General features: G+C 37.1%; 1 protein-coding gene across 1 annotated transcript in view; it reads right to left on the bottom strand.

Annotated features, from left to right (window-relative positions):
• Positions 1–14,086: 14,086 nt before the first annotated feature.
• The window catches only part of LCB1 (long-chain base1), a 39,353-nt gene continuing 29,218 nt past the window's right edge, over positions 14,087–24,221 (bottom strand). The window contains exons 5-12 of the mRNA XM_087683624.1: positions 21,540–21,612; positions 16,565–16,697; positions 16,286–16,466; positions 16,037–16,177; positions 15,844–15,939; positions 15,561–15,702; positions 15,011–15,138; positions 14,087–14,877 (exon numbers count right to left, since the gene is read on the bottom strand). Of these exons, the coding sequence (XP_087539750.1) occupies positions 14,677–14,877; positions 15,011–15,138; positions 15,561–15,702; positions 15,844–15,939; positions 16,037–16,177; positions 16,286–16,466; positions 16,565–16,697; positions 21,540–21,612 (1,095 nt within the window). The 3' untranslated portion in view covers positions 14,087–14,676. The remainder of the gene's footprint in view (positions 14,878–15,010; positions 15,139–15,560; positions 15,703–15,843; positions 15,940–16,036; positions 16,178–16,285; positions 16,467–16,564; positions 16,698–21,539; positions 21,613–24,221) is intronic.

The following is a 24,221-nucleotide window of genomic DNA, read 5'->3' as shown; positions in this document are numbered from 1 at the left end:
TTGACAAGAAATGATGAATCTTGTTGCGAGGAGTGTGATCCTCGCATAATGCTTCAAGACTATTAAAGGATGGGTCTTTCTTTAGACTATGAAAAGGGGACATAGGGTTTGAGCATAAAATATACATTACGTAGAGAGAATAGGGGAATGTGGATCTTTGGAAAAAATAGGGACTTGGGGAAGAATTTGTAGACCGTAGTGGTACATGATTAGGGGTTTGGTGATGATGATGGGTATGGGGAAAAGAGGGGAAGATGAAGGACACAAAGTATTGTGGTGCCTTGAAACCTCATTTATCCTTCCATTTTTCTTTCTTTCTCTCACTTTCTCAACCTCTTCCTCTCTCTCCATATATTCTCTCTCTCTCTCTCTCTCTCTCTCTCTCTCTCTCTCTCTCTCTCTCTCTCTCTCTCTCTCTCTCTCTCTCTCTCTCTCTCTCTCTCTCTCTCTCTCTCTCTCTCTCTCTCTCTCTCTAAATGAGATGATAAGAAGAGGTAATAGTCTTTTAATTAAGGATGATATATAGCCTTTGAGTCCCCTATGGAGTGTTATCTAACCTCCCCTTGTGATTTTATCACTCGTACAATTTCTTTTATTTTAATCATCAATGCTATGTCCATAGAGGTGTTTGATTTGATGATAGTGGAGATGATTTGTTTTGTAGTGGCTTTGATGATGACGATACTTAATTAGAGAAAAGGTAGTAAGTGCAATTTAACAATGATAGATTTCATATATAAGGAAAAACTAAAGTTAATTAAATCTTTTAACCTCTACTTTTATTCCTCATGACCCCTCCCCCTCAAGTAGTCCCCCCATTCATGTGGAGGGTTTGGGGATATTCCATCCTCTCCCCCTTAGAGGAATCAATATATTCTCATCTTGAGAGAAACTGTGTATATTGTTTACATAAAGCATGCTCGTCAATCCAATCAGCATCTTATTTGGGATATCTTTTCACTAGATGAGGTATTCTCTAAGGGTTCTGCTCCTAAGGATTCTCTCTTTTACATCAAATATTCTTTCAAGCTAAAGCACAAGGACTCCATGGTACATTGCAACTTCTTGATGATCAAGAACATGTTCAAGGTGGTTGGGTACATAGACTTTCAACAAGCTAACATGGAATACATTGTGGATCTTTAAGTACTTGGGTAGTTGCAACTTGTATTCATTAGATCCTAGGCACTTGAGGATCTTGTAGGCTCCATAGTATCTTACACCCAACTTGTTGAATTCTCCAAATGATATTGAGCTCTTCTTTGGATTGACATGGAGAAAAACCATATCTGCTTCCTTAAAGATTTGCTATTACTTTCCTACATTGGTGGCAAAGGCCTTTTACTGATCTTTGGTTGCTTGAATATCATGTTTGATGGCATTAACATCTTCATCAATTTCATCCACCATATTCTTAGAGGCTTTTATCTTTAGGATAGAATTAGAAAAGTTGGTTGTTGTGAGACAATCTTGCCCATACAATGGTTGAAAAGGGGGCATCTTGATACTTTCATGATTAAAAAATTGTAAGCAAACTCTACTAAGGGTAGATATTGCATTCATTATTTAGGTTCTCTGCAATTATATGAAGTAAGTATGTCTTCAATGACTTGATTGAATTGGTATGCAGGGCCATTTATTTGAGGATGGTATGCTCGGGCCCCCCAGAAAGGAGCCTTATTTGCCTTATATTCAAGCAAAGTTGGGTTCCAATGGCTTCAAATAAGCTCTTTCAAAATTGAGAAGTAAATAGGGAATCACAATCATTGATGGTCCTTTTGTGTAACCCATAGAGTCTAAAAATCTCCTTTATAAAGAACCTCATAATATCTAGAGCCTTATAGTTTATCTTGATGTGATGGGAAGAAGATGAGTAACATTTCTTAGCATGTCCACAACCACCATGATTTTATCCTCCTTGAAATGAGGTAACCCTACTACAAAATCCATATTATGATGAACTCCCATTTCATTTGAGGGATGTCAAGTGGTTGGAGCTTGCTTGGTATTTTGACATGCTCAACTTTCACCCACTAGTAACTTAGACATTGAATGATGTACTTGAGTATAGCAACCCTTATTTTTTCTTAGTGATAACTTTTCCTTATGGCATTGAGCATCTTGACATATCCAAGGTGTCCTAAGAATGGGGAGTCATGGGCTTCCTAAAGTATATTTTTATTGAGTTCTTGACTTAATGGAATGCACAAGGCTTGCCTTGAATTAGACAAGTCCTCTCTTAATGAACTTAAGTATTGATACTTAAGCTTTACCTTAGGGTCTTATTTCTTAGCTTGGATTTCTCTTTGTAATTGTTGGTATTTTGGATTTTCAAATGCTTCGTCCTTTTCCATCTAGATTATAAATTGCTTAGCATTGACATTATAGTGATAGAGATTCTATCCTTGAAGATTTATCTGAAATGAGGACATTGAGGAATGCTTCGCGTCTCAATGTATCTATAACTACCATTAGGAGAGTTTTGAGGTCTCAAAATTGCATGTTAGGATGTAGAGAGTGTGTGTGCTCAAGAGTAGCAGGAGCAAAGCCTCCACAATGAAAGTTCTATTTTTGAAAAAGTAAAAATCTTTTTAATAAAAAGACATTGTTATAATATCACTGTAAATTTTTAATTATGAATATCTATTTTAATAATCTCGTAATTGTGATTAAGATATCTTTTATATTAATGACATATAGTCTCAATCACTTTATATTAAAGAAATATTTGAGATTTTATAATAATAATGATTTAACCTAAATTTAAGTTATACTTTTTTAAATATTCATTATTTTTCAATTGTTTTGTTCTTCTTGTCCCTTTCCTTCCTTGATGGTAGCTTATTTTTCTCTCTTCCCTCTCTTTGCCATGGATACAGAAATTCAATCTTCAATAAAATGCCCAAGCTCTAAAATATATCCATATTTGTATTCAATTAATTCTAAAGAGATGGAATATGGATTCCTACTATTATTAGCAAAGGTAGTTGGATTACAATGCAACAAGAAATAACATATATGTGAGAGCTTTTTCATCTCTGCTTGGAAGGATAGGATAAAATATTTTAGACTTGGAGCAAACAAAATAGTATAAAAGAGGTTTTAATACAACATATATTTATGTCTAGAGAGGTGTATTTGGAACTTAAAGATTCAAATCTTCCATTACATAGACAAAATTCTAAGGATTTCATTCTCAATGCTTTTCTTTTATTAAACATGTATTAGATTTTATCATGATAAATTTTATTTTTATTTGTAGATATCGATCACTCTAATCTTGAGGAATGACAGCCAATCAACCCTTTTATATGGCAGGCAATTGAGTCTCCTATTAATGTCATTATGGTTTGATTGGAAAAGAAATATGCAAAGGCAGGAGGAAAATACAAGTTGCAAAGAATTGAATATTTTTTAATGGCCATTCTTATGTTATCTCTATGTAGCATGGCCAATGGGGAGCAATATCCCTTCTTCCTTTGCCTAACTTTACAACCCTTGAGTGGTCTTTGCCAAGTCTAACCACTAGTAAGAGCTATAGATGCAAAATATTTTTGAGATATAGAGAGTATTAAAACATTATATATTATTGATTTATTTTTCCATGTTAAGGTAAAAAAATCAAAGGCTCTTTCAATCAAGAGGCTAGCATATCATTATGTCTTACAATTTATCGATGAGGGGTGGGACACTAGGATAGAAGGTAAGATAACTTGTAAGATAGATCAATTCTTTGTTGTTTATAAATACATGCTTGCTACTCAAACTTTCATCTTTAGCTTTTATTACAATAGATAATATTATATTGGTGACAGCCTAGTTGCTTTGGATCAAAATCTTGAGAATTTTAGCAAGAATCCTATAGTGGATTTTGATGTTTAGCTAATTGAGGACATAATTGCAATACTAAAGGTTATATTACCATATACACTACATTAAATAAATATGAATTTATAGAATGAAGATATTAAATTGCAATGTTCATTTGTATTTCAACTTAATAACAAACATATAAGTTTATACATCAAGTTATATAGTGGATGTATATTTGATTCTACTACTTGAATGTTAAACACTTATACTAATTCTTTTACAAATATCAAAGAGAAGAGAGAGAAATATATAGTGCAACGATATTGAATAAAATATCTCTTTACTTTTAATATAAATATAAGTTTAGATATTGTAGTAAATTCATTTGCTTTCTTCATGATTTACATACATGAGATCTTACATACAAAATATACAAAAGATATTTCTTTTTGTGATGAGAGACATTGTTTTTAGGAGTTCTTTTGCCCTTCTTTGATGCTTTGGTTACCTTAGGTGAGGGTATCTCTCCTTCCTTCTCTATTTTCATACTCTTTGTTTCCTCTTTGTTTTCTTGGTTTTCTTGTTTGTAATTGATAAAACATCATTTTCTAGAGTTCTTTTGCCCTTCTTTGATGCTTTGGTTACCTTAGGTATTGAGGGCATCTCTTCTTCTTTCTTTACTTTCACACTCTTTGTGCCCTCCTTGTCTTCTTATTCTTCTTGTTTGCAATTGACAATTATGTACTCGAAAAGCTTTGCTTGTAAATATTGAATATGTTCACTATTGTAATAATTTTAAAAATTTATCAAAAATTCTTAAAAAAATCATTAGGAAAAAATAAATCAAGAAATGGGCCTTTTATCTCCCTTCTCTCTCCTTCTTAAAACAAGGAAAATAGGAGAGAAGAATAGTAAAATAATCATCTTCTCTATCTACTTTTTCAATCTCATTTTGCCTTTTCTATATTATCCATAAAAGATTTGCTTAGATTCCTTCTCTCTCCTCATTCAAGAACCCTTTTTAAACCAAATTCTATATTAAAAAAGGAGTTAGTTATGAGAGCCTGGTGCTTGGTTTTCACTGCAAAATGATTAGTAGATATGAAGTAATTGTTATTTCAATTGAAAATTAAAAATAAAATTTCAATTCAAAAAAATATTTCGAAAATTTTTTTACATCATAGTTTTTGGTATTTTAAAAAACATATCGATCATTTTTTTATTTTTTGGAGATGTTTTTGGAGGTAAAGTTGAATTTTCTAAAATACGAGAACTCTTGGATACCCCAACTTTTTGAGCCATTTTTTCTCATTTCTTTACTTTCTCATAGCTTTACTATGACCTCTTCTCTGTGATTATGCAACCTTCATTAACATAGAGAACTACTTACACCTCTCTTACTCACAATCACTCATCCATAACCACTGTATGTAATATATCATTGTCTATCTCTCTATCCTCCCTTATTGCACTAAGGTACTTCCTTCCCATGATACCTTTGTATCCATGCAATATTTACCTCTTGATACATTCTCTTGGTTTTGATTGGCAGGATTGCTTCATGAGAATATTGGGGCATATATATAATCCCTTCCTACTGTATCAAGAGCAATGATGGATGCAAAGCAAAGTCTACAACTTCATAAACACCAATCAACTTGCTTATTTGCAAACTAATCTCAAAAGTATTAGATGGATTGAAGACTTGAAATTGATTAAGCTATTCATCTTTGAAGAGTCATACCTATATCCTACTCTCAACATTGGGGTAGAGAGTATATTTGTCAAAATTGTTATCCCTACAACCAAGTGCTCCACATTATCCTAGCCAAGCATGTTGCCATTTTAGGGTGCTCGTATCGCAATAATTATTGTAAAGATAGCTTTCTAGATCTTCCTCTTAAGTACAAAATTTCAAATATATTTGCTAAGCCTCCAACCTACAAAATTATTGTTGTATCCAAATTCCATGGTTAGAACTATTGTAACTGAAATTCCTAGTTTGATCAAAATAATACTTACGTGATGTACTTCCAATTTGCCCAAGCAACATGATGAATAATAAAGATGTCTTAGATTTTCTTTCCAGATTATATCATAAATTGTGTAAGAATCCACGTTCCTTGATATTAATTCCTCGTCTCTTTCATCACACTTATAATGAAAACAGAAATGAGGACTTAAATAAGTTGCACAAAAAAGTTAACTTTGTGCATTTAACCAAGACATTGCATCCACTCCAAACTCTCTTGCAGTTTAGCAGAGAAAGTTTCTCCTCAAGCAAGTCAAACCATCTGAGTTTGGTAAGAAAGGGAGAGATGTGGAAAGAGGTGTAGAAGTCTAGATAGAGGCAATGGAAGACTACTTCCTAACTTATGAGGACTAGTCCTACAAACCAAACCATGATTGCCAAGCTTAAGCTTCTAGGCAAAGCTTGATTGTGGAGTGGTGTAGAGATCAAGGTATATCTAAATTAGCTACCACTTGGAAGCAACTAAAGGAAGTGGTGCATAGGAGATATCTTCCAATGGCCTACAACACCATCAAGATGAATGAGTTCTTTACCTTGTGCCAGTTAGGATTAAGCCGGGAGATTATTCTCAATTCGTGACACTTTAAAAATATGCAACACCTATGAAATTACCCAATAGGTGGCTAAATTCTACCATGGATTGAATCAAACATTGGACACTCATCTAGGATTCCTAAGGATGACCGACTTGCAAGATGCTCTCATACAAACCAAAGCTTTGATTAGACTTAATGGAGGTCAACTTCTTGAAGATAAACTACCTCATAGCAAACACTGAAGAAAACTATAATGACTCAAAGGACCAAGGAAAGAAGTGTCACGAGTGTGGTGAGATAGGGCACACTCAAAAGAGGTATCCCAATCACCAATGCTTTCTTTGCAACAATGAGCAACGATATATCCAAGCTAACTTCCCCAAATTGCATCAAGAAGAGGAGAAATCAGCAATAAAGGGAAGTTACATAAGTTTAGCACTCCGCTTCTCTCAAGAATTGGATAATGATGTAGAGCTAGAACCCACTATTCCTCCAAGGAGGAATGGATGTAATATCCCTACTCCCCTCTGCATGTGACCCCATGCTGAATCTTTAAAGATGATTAGCAATCCTAAAAAGATATTCATGAGATGTAATAAGCCCCATACTTGTAGTGATCCACTACTATTGTAATAAAAGTTGTGTTATAATATGTTGAGTTATCTTGGAGTTTCGGTGCTTATGCATAATCAGAGTAGCATGGTAGAAGCATGGTGGGTCCTAACCCACATCTCCTAGATGTAATTAGAACTTACCCTAGAGAACAATAACCCCTAGGTATATCTCGAGATGAGGGGGGTTGGTTGAAAGCAAAAGTCAAAATGCTTAAGCCTTTAACAGAAAAGGAGAGAAATAAAAATTTAAGTCATTTGAGAGCCCCAACTCCACCTCGAACTATTGAGATGGCCATCAAAGCCCATGCACATCATCATCATCATCATGCTCTTGAGTTCATCAACATGCACCTATAGTCTCCACCTCCCGCATGCAACCCTATGACCATGTGACCAAAGAAAAAGAATGGATCATTGAGATGATGAGGGAGAGAGAGGGGCATTGACAATAACACACACACAAGAGAGAAGAGAAGAGGAGGTACCTCCAAACGCTTATATCAAGCCTAAAGTTCTTAACTATTGGCATTGTATTTTTTTGAAGGGCCATAATGCTGCTAAGGGGGAGAGACAAAGACAAATATAGAGAGAATATAGAGTTAGAGAGTGAGAGAGGGGCAGAGATGAGAGAGCGAACGAGAGAGATAGAGAGAGATAGGTGGAAAGAGAGATAGAGATAGAGGGATAGATATATAGATAGAGAGAGAGAGAGAGAGAGAGAGAGAGAAGGAGAGAGGTAGAGACAGAAAAAGACAGGGGGAGAAAGGGATCGAGAGAGAGAGAGAGAGAGAGAGAGAGAGAGAGAGAGAGAGAGAGAGAGAGAGAGAGAGAGAGAGAGAGAGAGAGAGAGAGAGAGAGAGAGAGAGAGAGAGAGAGAGAGAGAGAGAGAGAGAGAGAGAGAGAGAGAGAGTAGAGAGGGAGAGAGAGACAAGGGAAGAGAGAAAATTTTGAAAAAGAGATAGTTTGTGCTATCTATAGGATCAAGCATAAGGACCAAGGCAAAATGGAATGAATGGAAACCAAGAAGAGTACTATTGGAGCAAGATTGCAAGCCCATGGTTTGCTTATATAGGCTAACTTGTGCAAACATGAATTGATATTTTATAGCCACCACTTGTACATGTACCCTCAAGGAGAAGACACCCTAAAAGTTCTAAGTTTTGAGTCTCATGAGATTGTATAACTCTTTAAAAGAGAGATATGATGTGGAATACCTCTTAAAGAAGCATGGTTGGGTCGCTTGGCAAGTTTGAGAAAAGCATGCCTTACATTGTTGCTAGAAATCCATGCAATGGACTAGAAATAAAAAACCTAATCTCTAGTCATTAAAAGTATGTCCTAAAGCATAAGGTGGATCTACAAGGGATCTAGTGACCCTTAGGTTGAATTAGACATAAAGGTAGATGCCTCATGTCATCATAAGAAAGAGACTATGCATAGTTAAGATTACACCTCTCCAAGGGAAAAGGTTTGTGTGATATGAAGAGGCTTGAAATGCACTATCTTGACTCGCAACTTTAAGTCATATTGGTAAGTTTATGGACCCTTGTGGGATACCAAGGGCATTATTTGGATTGCATTTTCCACTTAGAGAGTTGTTATTCTTATTAAAGGAAAAGATTGCTTTTATTAGCTTAAAGCTAGGCTATTTTCATTGTTTTTTATTGAAATTGGAGAACTCCCTAAAAGAGAGACTTTACTCATTCCAAGGCTTATCAAACAAGGGTTTAAGGGATGAGTGGATTACCTCCATGATCACACCATGAAAATAGATGCATGCAAAGGTACTTGATATACTCACACAAGGTTGAGTGTGTGAAGGCCACTAGGAAATGTTGGTTCAATCGTATGGTAGCTTGCAGGTCAAGAAGACTCTGAACAACCCATGATAGGCCTAGGAATGGAGATGGAATACGTCCATGGCCTAACATCTTTGGATGTTGGAAGACCATATTCTAGATAAAGGGTGGATTATAGATTGTGTCCATGGGACTTGGACACGGGTATTCATGTTTTTGGCTACAAATACCGATTAAGGGATTGAGTGACAACAACATAGCATTGCACATTAGAGAAGGTAAAAATTAAATACATTGCTATGCAACTGTTTTTAAAGGATTATTTGAAATTGTCTTTGTGTCTATGACAATAAATTACATAAAGAAACTGGTGTCAATGGCTTATTAAGGAAGCTACCTTTGCATGTCAAACATAAATGTGTTAGGATAATTAATTAACTTAAAAAAACCATGGAGGAAAGTAAGAGGGTAGAACCCCTGACGGGTCCATCCTATAAAGCTAATATTTTTCCTTCAAGGCCCTCGAATTAGGAAAAGGCCGAACTCTTAACTACCTAGTATGTTGTCTTAGATCCCAAGCAATGTGGTTTAAGGGGACCGAAGTCAAGACTATACCTTACGAGTAGACAGGTCAATGCATAACACTCCCCCTCTTTTCTCACTCATTGTGAACCAAGTGTGGCATTGATTTACTTCAATTCAAGTTGACTTAAGAATGCAATGGTTCAAAGACCGATGCTAGATAAGCTGTTAGATTACCTTAGCATCACATTAGGAACCCAAATTCAAGTTGATCCTTATAGGTTACAAACGAAACCTTCCATTGCAAAGTGGACTCAAGCAAACCTAGGTGACAAATTTGGTGTTATTCTAAGGAGTACTTGGTAGTGTCACTTGGGAAGTTCTCCTGACAAACCACAAAATCCATGTCATTGTGAGGCCTTCTAAGCCGATCATGTTACACTATGCTTCATTTGCACTTTTAATTCGTAAAATGTAGTGAACATCATCAATAGACCCCATGCAATGATCTCGAGAGTTGTTTTTCTTTCCTCCACATTGGCCCATTATGATGCTTGAGTTCTTTGAAAATCTCCCAAATATATTTTCTCATCAAATGATACATGGTTTTCATTTTCCATGTGTGAATACCATTTTCATTATATTTTTCTACTACTTCTATTTTAGACACATTGGGATGGAGAGATCTTACTGATAACCCATGCGGTAGTGTCTAACTCTGTACAACAAGGAAATAAAGAGATTTTAAAACACCATTTCCAAACCAATGAGCCCTGGGTAGATATAGCAGTGTGAATAAAGTGTGAGTGGGGCTAAAGATAAACAAGTTTAAAAAGCTCAATATGAATGTTGGCTACTTTAAAACAGTTTGGAGGAAGCGTGTGAAAAGAGGAATTTTTTCTCAAACTTAATGCTTGATGCAAAGGTTGAAGATCAAAAGAATAGAGAAGAAGATGATGTGTGGGGAGGGCATTGTTCGCTATGTGGAATTTGAGAGGACAAGAAGATGTAAACGACGATGCTAATCAACATGAGTACATCCTTCCATAGCAATAGATCAACCAAATTGGAGCTTCAAAACCAGAGGGTTTAAGTAGCCCCATCAAGCAAATGGTATATATGCAAACCTCCAACTTACTAGAGGGATTGATTTCTGCTCTTTGTGCTATTGGTTATATTTTAGTGACAATTGGCAATGCTAACTATGGAAGCTTAGGGTGGTATTGCACCCTATCCTACTATAGGTCATATGGATAATTATTAAACTATTTTTCATAAGGTAAGTATCTAGGAGCTCGACATAATGGGCTACTTTGTGTCCAATACATCCTGTGATTCAATAACAATCATGGCACACTAACATAGTCACTGATGCACTTAGTCATAGACCCATTGAGAAGTTAAGATGCATCATGGTAAGTTATACCTCATTTACCTATGATGTCTGATTATAATGATATATTTTGGATAATTGTAGACAGATTGAGAAAACAAGCGTACTTTGTTCCCTATCAAAAGACCTTTTACACCTCAAGCTACTAAGTTGTTCATTATGAGTATCTTTCCCCATCTGGGGTTTCCTAAATTCATTCTTTCAATGCCATGCTAGATTTTGCAACAGTTTTTCTACTAGCATTTTCAACTCTAAAATGGATTTTACCTTGGGGAATGTTTGAAAGCAATAGTCAAACTGAAGCAACCAACATCACTATCGTTTATCTCCTTAGGTCCTACACCACAAATTGACCAAACAATTGGGACCAACATTTGTATCCTACAATTTGCCTATATTAACACCCCATATTCAAGCACTAGTATAACACCAAGCATCTTCTTTTGAGATAACCTATGAAAAGAAATTACATATCTCCATGACTACTATAGCTTTTGATGTTCAAGCAATTGATCTTTTAGTTAATGACCATGTCAAACTCTAAAATATGTTAGAACGACAAAAACAATCTCAACTAAGGCATGTGGATCAATCCAATAAGAAACAAGAAGCTATGATATTCAAAGTAAATGATTTAGTATGGCTTCATTTAAAGAGGAGATTAATCATAATTCATTCCATAATATTCTATTATGATCTTTTAAGGAAACACCACCAATTGGATCAATTATAGATGATTCTCCAATATGTAATAAATATACTAAAATTTAAGTATTCAAAGTTATCCTTGATCATGACTACACCATCTTCCCAAATGTGTGGTATCATAGGTATTTAAATTTATATAAAACCATTCTATTGAGGCATCTTAGTGGATTTAGAAGTCGTCACTTAATTTGACGTGGCTATCTAATATCTACATACCACTTCCGAATAGGCACAAATTTTCCACATGAGAAAATACACAAAAAATCTATGGCTACCACATATTTTTTGAATAAGATAGATACATACTTTACCTGTTTATTTAATACTTTATAAATTTTCATTTTCTTAATTGCCACATAATAATGAGTTGTTGCACGTGTCATATGTAACATTGATCACATTTTGTATAGCAAAAGATTAATATATTTTGGGTTTCTAGTGAGCAAATTATAGACAACATTATAATATGCAATTTTTTTATTAATGGAGTGCATTTTGGTATGTGAGATCATTATTGTGTCAAACATTACTATTGCGTGGATTTATTTATGTACTTATACATTCAATTATTTATTATTGTTGTAACCTTTGTATTATGGCCCAAGGGCAAGACATATATATCTTTTGTAAGTCTATATTTATTAGATAGTTTCAATGTTATGATAACTTGTTTTATCCTATGAAAATAATATGTTATTTTTTGTTTATTTTATGGATTTTCACTTGTCTATTTCTACATAGTAGTGACTTATTACACATGACACCACGTATAACACTAGTTGCATTATGCTTAGCGGATGAGTAGATTACAATACGGAGTTATGGTGCAATTAGTTTTTATCGATGGAGCAGATTTTGGTACGCATGATTATGATTATTTTTAGTACCATTATTGCATGAACTTATTGATGTGCTTATGCACAAAATTATTTATTGTTGTAACATTTCTATTATAGCCTAACGATAAGACATTAGTTTTTATAAATTTAAATTTATTAAATAAGATTTAAAAACTTCTTACAAAAAGCAAAAAACCTAAAGGGATGTTTTTCATTTGAGTACAACTAAGTAAAAATCCATAAATACATGCATAAGGGAGGTTCACTTGTGCATAGGGGAGACTGTACCCATTCTCTTGTTGTGCAGTTGTCTCAATTTCTCTTTGGTCTATTTGTGCTTATGCAATTTCCCATTAATTAAGTGCTAAAGTATAGTGAAGGGAACAACACTACATTAGGGACATCTTGGAGCATAGTGATCCTTTTGAGATGACAAGTTCATTTTCATATTTGACTTAAATAGTGGCTAGAATAATTGGCATTGATTGGTTTCTTTTTTTGTTCTTGTTGTTATTCATAAGGGAGCACTATGTTGAGCCTTTGGTGCTCTTTTAGAGTAGCTCTTCCTCTTCAACAGTAATTTGTATTGTGTTATAACATCTAGATATCCTATAGATATATCTTCCCTATTTGGTCTATTAGTGTGTGTTATACTCAAACATCTATTTATCCTATCATTGCACCTAGCATGTACATCGTTGGAAGCAACACGAATGCCTTACAACTTAAAATTTGCATGCAACATATAAAAAGGAGATGAAAACTTTCAAATGTTCCTAAGCCTTTGATACCCTAACTTTGCGTGCCCCTTCATTGGTGATCATCATAGCTTCATGCTCTTGCTACTCAAATTCCACTTTGTAAAGTGCTCTAGCAGTACCTAAAGTGTTGCAATGTTCCCTATGAAACTCCTCAATTAACCCTATATCACTCGTGGTCTCAATTGACTAACATATTTTTAGCAATTACATTTTTTTTAGTGATTGAAATTCCATGCTCCAACATTTTTGAATGAGCCTACCCGTGTGACTTAAGATTAATCCATTGTCTCCTAGATACGCTATTATGTATTCTTTGAACGATTCATACTGATACATCACCTTTCAACCTCACATGTTGACTCTTGTTCTTCAATCTACAACATTATCCTTTACTTTTACTTCCTTTAGTAGCATCATCAACAAAATCTGTACGTTTTCCCATCCAGCATTCTTCCTTTTGATGTCAACCATTCATTCCTTTAACACACCCCACCTCACTATGCCCCTTTTCATTGCAATCATGGCATATGAGAAGAGTATCACATGTTGAGAGTCAAATTGTTACTTACCTTTCACCTTTTGCAATCAAAAGAAATGTGCACTGGTGTACACTGAAGCATTGGCCTTTTGTTTCCAAGAAGAGCTCATAGCACTACTTTAATTCCAAAAAGCAAGGTCCCTTAATTCCAAAAAACAAAATTCTTTCAAGATTTTTCTTTGAAAAGAAAAAGAAAGAGTTCAGGCAAAAAACTGAACTTTAAGCTGAACTAAATCAGCTCTTAAACTAACAAGTCTAAAAGTGGGCCACTAAAGTTAACTAGGCATCACTTTTCCAAAGAACCACCACCTTATCACCGTACCATTGTACTAGCATATGCCCGAGCAAGCCATGCTAACAGAGTGAAAATGGTGATTTCAAGGAAGCCACCTTCAACAGAGCGAGAAGGGTAGTTTTAGGACACAATGATCAGCCAGAACACTTGTGATTTAGTGAGAAGGGTAGTCTTGGGACACAACGATCAGCCAAAACACTCACGATTTTTCAAATGAGCTCAGTAGCAGGACAGACTTTGAACGCCACCTTACTCTCCCATATTCACTCCATTTAAATGAAAAGTTTCGAAACAACAGTTAAGGGCCTCTTTAAGGAAAAAACAGTGATGAGTTACACCACTAAATCATCCACTGTTTCCAAATTGTCATTAGACAAGAAATAGACCAATGAATGAACTTTAATCAGTCTGCTCCACAAAGTGCTCGAAGTATGAGCACCTCCATACTTGAATAGCACACTGTTAATTCTAGTGGTTTCAAAACTCTGTAAGCTACCAGGCCATAATAGGGATCCACTCGGAGACCCGTAAAATATGCAACTTTGAAGCTTCGGATTGTGTGTCTCATATAATCAGATACCATGACCAATCAATTGCATAGATCACAAGGCACTGACCACAAGTGACAGCAATGCTGAGTTATAGGCCGCTGATCACAATTGGCAGCTGAACCCTTCAATATATGTCTACAGCATCACATCAAAACTATACAATGGGTTCGCCCCTAAACAATCACTCCTGGAAAAGATTTGGACTCTCTTGTGCTGGTTCTCCACGCTCTACCAGATCCTCGACACCAGCTTTGCAGCCAAGGGGGGGACCAGAATCACTTGATGAATTCATAGTGCCCATTGCAGTCTGTTGACAGGATGGATCCTGCTGCTCTCTCCAAAGATGCTGCAGCAGACAAGAGATCTGCTTCTGTGTGACCAACAGAGACTGACAACTTTAAAGCCGCAGGGAGCTTACACTTGTCCAAACATGAACGTGTTGTCACTGCTACCAATGTAGATTCTTTGACAAGCATCTGCATAATGCCAAAGCCTCAAATTCTCAAAGGCTATCACTCTTGCCTCAAATTCCTTGAACTCTGTGATTCAAGCAATCTCTCTACCACACTACACACAAAACTACAGTAAAACTATGACACTGGAACTTACTTGTTCAGCAACTTTTTGTAATACTCGATAATCCTCCTTGAAGGTACCATAGGAATGTTTTAACTGTAGAAATATAGTTGCGGACATAGGATGACTGGTGATCACAAACACAGATATGTCTGACAAAGCTGCCCAACAAACCTATTATCAGATACAGACCAAAACCAACAGGCACATGCACAATGCACGCATACCCCATGCACATGCAGACAGCGCATGCACGCACACATGCAAGCACGCACATATGCACTTGTCCCTTGTTTCCATCACACAACCTCTTATGACCTTTTATAATAGTTGCACAGTTCTTGTTTTTTTAATAATTTGTCTATTTGTTATTGTTTGGTATTTGTGGATTGCACATTCACTGGAGCAAGGTGTTGAAGCTACATCATTTTAGACAGAATCTTAAGCTCTAAATAAACCAGTTGAAGCACCTAAGGTGGTAAAGTTGCTTACTGCCTTTGATCAGAAACCAGAGAGAGGTGGCACCCGATCTAACAATGTGCAGTGAATCAAAGTCAACAGTACAGGCCAATTCAGAACTTACCTTTCCTGAGAATTCCAATATTCTTCTGTAATTTCACAAGAAGTTCAGAATTTTCTTCCAAAATATTAATTGCAGTTATTGCTGCAGATGCCACATACGGAGGCAAAGAGGCTGAAAAGCAATACCCTGCACCACTCAGACGCTGCAAAAATGTAGATTGGTTTGTTTTGAGAACCAGAGTGTCGTATGAATAGTTGGATAAATTTTAAGGAATAGAATATCAGTTGTATTATTGACATCAGAGCAATGTTCCATCTCAAGATAGAAATTCCATCATGCCAACCTGGTGATCCACCACTTTTGCACTGCCTGTGCAAAAGCCTCCAACTGAGGCTAAAGCATAACCCATAGAAGCAGTTATGATATCCACCTTTTCAACCTGGCAATGATTAGAAGATGAAGACTGATCCTTACTTCAGGCTAAAGTGTAAACGAATAGTGTAAGCCTAGGAAATCAACTTGCTTACTAAACTTACAGGGACATTGAAAAACTCGGTAAGACCTCGTCCAGTAGTACCAAGGACTCCAATGGAATTGCTTTCATCAACAAACAATCTAAACAGGTATTTCTCCTTCAAACGGACAAGTTCGAGCAGAGGAGCCATTTGACCTGAATTCTGTTCCCATATTACACCACTATTTCTGAGACAAACTATCATTCTGAATATAAACAAAGTTCTGCATAAGCCTTTCTTCCAATAGCACAGCTCAGTTCAGTTCCACACCTGGTAAAGAGCTTCAACAACAATGAAACGGCGGTTCAAGGCCTTTCTCTTCCTCTGATCTTCTCTGTGATTTTCTTCAAGCAGAGCCTCTAATGAGGATGTGTCATTATGCTTGAAGTATTTCACTGTGCTTCGAGAAAGATGCAACCCATTTTGGATACACCAACTGACACCTTCATCCCTAATGTAATTTCACACAGCTGATAGGCCTTGATAAGAAACTCCTAAATGAATGAAAGTTTTTCATTGTCAATTGCACCACAGGTAACATATACTTACACTAGGATAAGATCTCCTCGCTTGCAGAAGGCTGGAATGGTACTGGCAGCAGTAGCCAAACCATATGAATACAATATGGAGTCTGGTGTTCCCATAAATTCTGCTATTTTCTTCTCGCAATCCAGATGAACATCTACAGCGCGCAAAACCACCCCCCCCCCCCCCCCCACCAACAAAACCCAAAATAAAAAGAAAGTTTTTGTTTTTTTGACAAAACAAAATCTCAAAAAAATATCATTCAAAAAGTCTGCTTATTTTTATAACTGCTTTTTCCTGATCAAACAGCACAATGAAATTCCAAATCTTGTGCTTTCCAATTTAAGAGCTGGAGGTGGATTTTGAAGTCATCATTCTCCTTCCTCCAACATGCAAAGAACATGAACACAAAAGTTTAAGGCAGAAAAGCTGCAATTTCTGGACGTCGACCTGTGCAATTGCAAGACTCCAAGGAGTCGACCCAGTGCATCACATGATGCAGCCACTGACATGTCATTTTAGTTCTCTTAGTGGAAGTATTCTCTAAAAAGTGCTTCAGAAACATCAGAGACCTTGCAACCCAAAGGAGCTTCTGAATATGGATCTGATTGTTTAATCCAAGTGAAACTGTGTAAAATCAAATGAAATAATGTGTCCCAATAGAACATTTACACACACAGCTTTTTCTCTACTACAGGGGAAGTCAAGAAGGGTCCCTCAATGACAAATTCCTTTCAAGAAAACCAAGTATGCTATTCATGTCACTTTGCAAAATCCAAAGTAATGATGCTATACCCAAACCCAAGATATACAAGTTATATGCAATTTGACCATTCATCTTCGCTCCATCACATCATGTGTGCAGACACGCTAGGTTTTACACCGAGAAAACACAAAACATAAAAACATAATAACTCAAACAGAAATGCAAAATACAAAAAATGCAAAAGAGTAGAATTTGATGAATGAAAGAATATTGAATGTAAATGAGTGAATGTACACAATGCTCAAGGGCAGAGCAGTCCAACAGCCAATGACACTCATGGGAGTGGGTTGAGGGAGATGTCAATGTGTGTCGTCCACAGGAGATTGCTGCTGAATGCTCAAACCACCAGTCAAAACAAAGGAGGTTGTACAAAAGTGCTCAAAACTCCAAAATGGCCTGCTGCAGATAATGACCATAAGTCAGGCGTCGGTTGGGATAACAAAAACACGGCCCAGTGTTGATGGTGACACCAAGGCAGACTGGGCTGCAGCTGCTAGAGGAGATGGTGCAGAAAATGCAGGTATAGCAATAAGAAAACTCCACCTGATCAGGCCAGCAGCAGATGGTGGCTCCAACAGCAGCAAATTCATGGCATTAGCAGGCTAGAAACAAACACAGTCCATTGGATGATGAAGAGCAGTTATAAGATGTCCATGGCAGCAGCTGGAAATGGAGAGCAGTATTGAGTTGAAGATGATGGCAGCCATTGAAGGGGGAAGACTAAGGATGCCAGGGATACAGAGAGCAGTATGGAGCTGAAGATGATGGCAGCCATTGAAGGGGGAAGGCTAAGGATGCCAGGGATAGACTGGTAAGGACAAGGGATACAAGTGACCTGGCACGCTCTATTTATAGGGAGTTTGCTTATGGACACCGAAAAACACTGAGTGCATTTGAGTTTTTGGGTTGTTTAAAGAGCTAATGAAGGTTTAATGTGCAATGCACCCTTTTTAGCTTAACATCATCAAAGGCATCGCCATGCACCAGCTGATACAGAGGGAGGAGCCGTTAAAATAGGCAAAGTAGATTACACGCCACCAGTGGCCTAAACTATTTCTTGGGCATTTGCTTGTGCACATGAACCTTCTAGCCGTACATATAGAATTGTCCTATCTATTTTTGCTTGTTTGAAGTCAAGAAATAGGACTCGACTTCCACATTGGAACTCAGCCACCAGACAACTTAGCCTTCTTTTCCTAACTATGTTGTGGTTGCAAGGGTCCTTCTAGAAAGACTGATAAGTGCCTAAGTGGTATGCAGAATGGCTGGCAAAATGAGACAACTACATAACATGCTCCAATGGTAAAGGATAGTGGCATTGGACTAGCGCCACAAAAGAGATAACCAACTACGGTGCACCTATAGAAGACACTCATATAGCCTGTAGGTGAGAACTAGAGAGAACCTGAAAACACAAGCACAGTTGTTGAGGGCCTGGCTAGTGCGACCTCAACAATAGCAGGTGCTATAGACTGAGCTGGACAGCACTGGAACAGGCTGAAACTGCAGCATCCCTTTTTGTTCTATAAAAGAAGGGAGTGGATCAACATGGTCCCATCATGCAACTTAGATAGCAACCAAAGCAATGCAAGCTTTCTCTAATGTTGACAGATCTGGCTTGATTGTCCTACCAAAAAATAGGTTGGCCAACAATCAAATACAAAACAAGAGGCTGCTCATAAATTAGGGCTTGGGAGCCTGTGAAATGGCCACTTCCAACATTTTCCTGATGGAGCCATTGTAAAAATATCTTTTCTAAGATTTAGGCCAATATGCTTCCCAAAATACTAGCACGTTTATTTATCTAAGACAGTATGGTTTTTACAAAGGGGAGAAAATTTTGCATATGTGCAATTCAATTCCCTAAAGCTTTTTATCACAATAGCTTTTATTCAGTTTGATACTAATCAAGCTTTTGATTAGAATAGTTGCTCTTTTCTACATCAATTATGAAAGCTCTAGGTTTTGGCCCTTAAATAACAAGGGCCAATGATTATCAGCCACAATGGGTTGCCACATAGTGCTCAATGGAGGTGCCTAAAGAATTGCTCTCACCACTCCCTCATACATGGTTGTAATATTCAGTCCTTTAATGTCTGCATGTGGTGACTCATAATGTTATCTTTGTTGCATAAGCTTGCAACAAATAATAAGCGTGTTGCCTTGACACTTTCTAAAGGGGCAAAGGCCCTTGGTCAATCATTGGCAAATGATTCATTTATGTTTCCAAAGGCTGATAAATCAAATGTGGTCTAGAGCCATGCTGGCTTGGGGATTATTTGGGTTAGCCTGAGGGCTCTATTGCTCTATATCAATACTCAAAATCTGTTCTCATCGATTTTATAGAGAAGGACTCATTTGGGCTGCAAAGGTGCTGTTATTTCCCATGTAGTTACTCTGCATTTGGGGTATGCCATTGAGACTTTGAGTAAGCGAGGCACCTAGAAGTTTGCTACATTGGATGTCATCGTGCATCAGAGATGAATGCACGTATAGAAAATCTCTCAGCTGCTTCTGGAGGTGTATGATTGGAGTGTTACCTATGCGACACAAGTTGGCAAAACACTTCTTAGCCAACTCCCGACGTTTGAGATGCCTACTTGTTACAAAGATAATCCCACATCTCCTTGGGAATTGCATGACCACTAGAATGTTTTTGGATATGCTTTCTTAACAATTGCACGGCAAATTTCTCTGGAAATTTCAAAAATTCTTCGGAATATTTGGCAGATTTTCACCCAACTATCAAAATACTCCAAATTCTTCATAAGGTCAAATTTTGGGCGATTTGGACACAAAGGAACCGTGCATCTTGGGAGTTTAATCATTGCAATTCTACAGTTTCTTTCAACACCCATTGCAGCAACATTTATATGATAGCTTGCATGTTGGCAATTTAGACACTTCCCATATGAATGTACTTTACCATTGTTTTCAGTTTTTTGAAAAGTCGTGAAGTCTACTTCTCCTGTACATACATGCTCAGAGATTTTCTGGACAAGCTTTCTCAACAACAGTGCACTAGATTTCTTGCACAAAGATTTAAAAAACTATTGTGGCTGTCTGGTAGATTTTCACCTCAACTTTTCGGACATTCCATATTCTTCAAAACACTTCAGAGTAAAAAAATTTAGCAACTTTTTACCCCATTTTCTTAACTCTTCACTTTTGATCAACCACACTTTCACCCACATATTTACGATCAAGAGATCATAGGGTTCTGTTAATTTTACCTTGGGACTGACTAATGTATTGAATGTCATAAAGAGAAATGGAGAGAATTTGAAATTGCATTGAACGTCGTAAATAATATGAGAGAGAAATGGAGAGAACTTGAAAATTTATATTTGAATAAGAGAGAGAGGAAGAGAGGAGAGCAGAAACTCTATTAAAGAGAAAGATAGACAGGGAGAACATGTGTATGTGTGGTGAAAGAGAGCCTAAAATGCACCTAAAACAGCCCCAAAAGCTGCCCCAAACAGTTGCCAACAACAGTCCTCCTAATGGTCATGCAAATAGCCATTTTTTGGTCAACAGGCGAACAAGAAGTCACTTTTTGGTTGACAGACCACTTTCATCATCACCATGGACATCATCAGACAGGTCATACGGAATAATAAGGATCAGATGGATCAATTTCTCTGTTGCACATGGACAACTCTTTCTCTTTTATGGTTGGGTTTCTTTTCTTTGAACACGAGAGCAAAACGATAGAACTTCCTTACTGGAAGAAGCAGCTATGGATCCGTCATTCCAGCTAAGGGAAAAAGCATGGAGAAGTATCCTAAGCATGAGCAAGTGGAGGAGTCTTGTGCAAGCGGGCAGTTCTTGTGTAGATCAAGTGTCAGTACTCCTTGGAGGTGGCTCCCATTGCTCTATGATCATATATGGTTTGGTGCACATAGAATCCATATAATGGAGATGTACCCACTGTACAGCAACAGCATTGTCAACATTGATAAGTCAAAAATCCTAAGACTGTCATTAACATTTTCTTGTTGCAACATGCATGAAAATGTTTTGCCAGTTTCACCAATTAAGAATTATTGTTCTGCTATTTGACCCTGAAAATATTCACATAACTTGCAACAGACAAAATTCCACACAACGTACTGCTAAAAAGGCTTGATAAATCAGCATCAAGCAAAAATGAATATGCAAGATGATCACATGACAAGCACCCAACCCAATTTGTAACACATGAAAAACGTTTTCAATTTTACAAGGAATTACCAATGGTTCCATAAAATCCTCGGGGCCCACAAGATCCTACTCCATACTTCTCCAAGGTGGTAGTACATGCTTCCTACAAAATGGAAACCTGACATCATGATCATTGTTTGACAATGCTTTTCTCATTAATGAAAGAACATGATGCTTCTTGGCACTTGCAAGGAGCTTAAAAGCATATGCAGACTGCTATTTCCAGACCATTGGCAGTAGTATCCTAATCAGAAAATGATCACAAACAGAATGGACCAATCATAGCAGGTACAGCTTTCACCTCTAAGCATGAATCAAAGCAAAAGGAACCAAAGTACAGTAATCCCACTCTATTACAGCAGCCATCTTGGCATTATCATGCATTTCTGCATCGCTGCCTGCAATTAGTGATAGTGTTTAACTCTTTTCCATTTTTAATCACAGACTGACACAAAGCATTCCCACCAATGTGGTGGCAAGTTGATAAAGTTTATACCTCTCACTTGTTGAACTACAGCACACAAAACACAGCTGACCACCTTCTCAAGAAGCTTGGTCTGTAAATGTTCATGCATAAGGATACAGATGCCCATACGTGATCTGCTTGGGAATTCAACAATACCAAGCCAAGTTTCTGTTGAGTGCCTTTTGCAAAGACTGCTTGTTTATCACAACAACCCATTTTAATGTTTTCTATCATACCAAGCCATTTTAATGTTTCTATCATACCAAGACAAGTTGTAGTGAATGCCTGGTTGGACAGCTTTTTTCCCGAGATGGCCTTTTGGACAAGTTTTTTCCGAAGCTAAGACACCTTCATGAAACACTCAAATGGATAGAAACTTTCTTGATAAAATCAAAAAGGGCAATATTGCCAATATATCCTTCCAAGTATCCACTTTTTACAATACGAAAAAAGGGGTGTTGATATTAGCATTTAGGGAAGCCATGTTGCTGAGATGTGCTGCCACTCCTCCAAAGAGGAAGAAAGGCCATGCCTTCTAACTCCCTTGTGTTGAGATAAAAATTCATTACATATCCATTAGCTCTTTAAAACGACCCCAAAACATGTAAATTACCTGACATTTCATTAAACGGGAAGCAGTTCTAGAGAGTTTCTATGTCCCACATGCAAAACCCTCATTTGGGAGGATCCTTCCACACCTATAAACTAACATGCTGCCCACCATTCCACCCAGTCCTTGTCTTGCAGGTTTCAACCATCCGTCCTCTTCCACTAGTTGTGCAGCCCCTAGCAACTGGTGCTACAAGGTCTACATTGTCACCTAGCCTCCTACTGCTATTGTTGATCAGCTCCCATCATCTTCACACACTTACATTGCTGTGTCCTGCGTTTTGGTATCCAACCTGCTGCCCTTCCATTTTCCAGCATTGGCATGTTTGCGTTTGCATCTACAACAAGTCGCTTTTCTGCTTTCAGCACGTTTCTTCATCATCCTCTACTATGATTTGTAGTTACTGCACTTGGGATCCATCTCTAATGGACGACACACATCGACTCCTCCCTCAGTCTGCTCCCGCAAGAGCCACCGACTGTTGACACCTCTGCCCTTGAGCGTTCTATGCATTCTCTCCTCCATTTATAGCATTGATTCATTCACTTCAAAGTTCTCTTTTTTCTTTGTTTGTGTTTGTGATTTTGCATTTTGTATTTTGTGTTTAATGGATTATTGTCTAAGTTGTTGTGTTTGAGTCATGTTCCTACATTCTATGTTTTCTCACTACAAACCCTCACATATCTTCACACCTTGTACTTTAAAAATCCCTCTACAACTTTCATTTTTGACAACTACCAATCAATGAATGGATGATGCCTAACATTATCCTTATTGTAGACGTCCCTCCTCAATCATCCATCTTCATGCTACTAGAGCTAGAGGTTACAAAGTGTTTGGTAACTTTAAGAATAGAAAGTCCTCATTTATATTAAAGGACTACATCACAAATTAACAATGCACATGAGGAAAAGAAAAAGATATACAAGCAACCATCTAATGAGTTAAACATGAAGTACATGAGATCGAAGCACAAAAGGGTGCCTCTCAATGTATAGATACAAGGGACCAAAAGTTAGACTAACCAAAAATGTATACCCGCATTGGTTAGGTGCCCAAACACAAGGGCCACTTGTGAAAATGATATCCCAAGCCTAAAAGAGACTTGGATGCTTCAATTCCAACCTTATAAGAGAACAAAACTTAGTATAGATTGCTTGGCTTGCAACTCTAATGACAACCATGAGGTCACAATCCACTGGCTGGTCTAGCATACTATCACAACACAAAAGAAAAAGAGCTCGTATCCTGTTTTATTTATTTACACAATCAATTATTTATCAAATTTATTTCATTCATGAGTAAAAGACTTCTAGAAAAGTGCATTAACGCTGGCCACTAATGAGTTGCTAGTAAACATATCGAACAATGTAAGTATGCTTGGCAATTATAATATTCCACTTATTTTCGAGACTTAGTATTCCAAGAAAATGAAGAAATTTGAATATTTAAAGCTAAATATGACAAATATTCAAAAATTACAACCGTGGACACATAAAAGAAATGGAGACTGGTTGATGGTTGAAGATGGGAAAAACCTGCCCCTCCTCCCAAAAAAAAAGGAATGTATTTCTACTCAACTCGAGTCCCAAAGGAACGAGTCCAACTACAATCAACCTAAGAGTGAGAAAAAGTA

This window comes from Lygodium microphyllum, chromosome 1 (genome assembly GCF_053477565.2).
Source record: "Lygodium microphyllum isolate KBCC chromosome 1, Lygodium_microphyllum_v1.1.10, whole genome shotgun sequence".
In the NCBI taxonomy this organism is placed as follows: Eukaryota; Viridiplantae; Streptophyta; class Polypodiopsida; order Schizaeales; family Lygodiaceae; genus Lygodium; species Lygodium microphyllum.
This window is presented reverse-complemented; position numbering and strand designations above follow the sequence as displayed.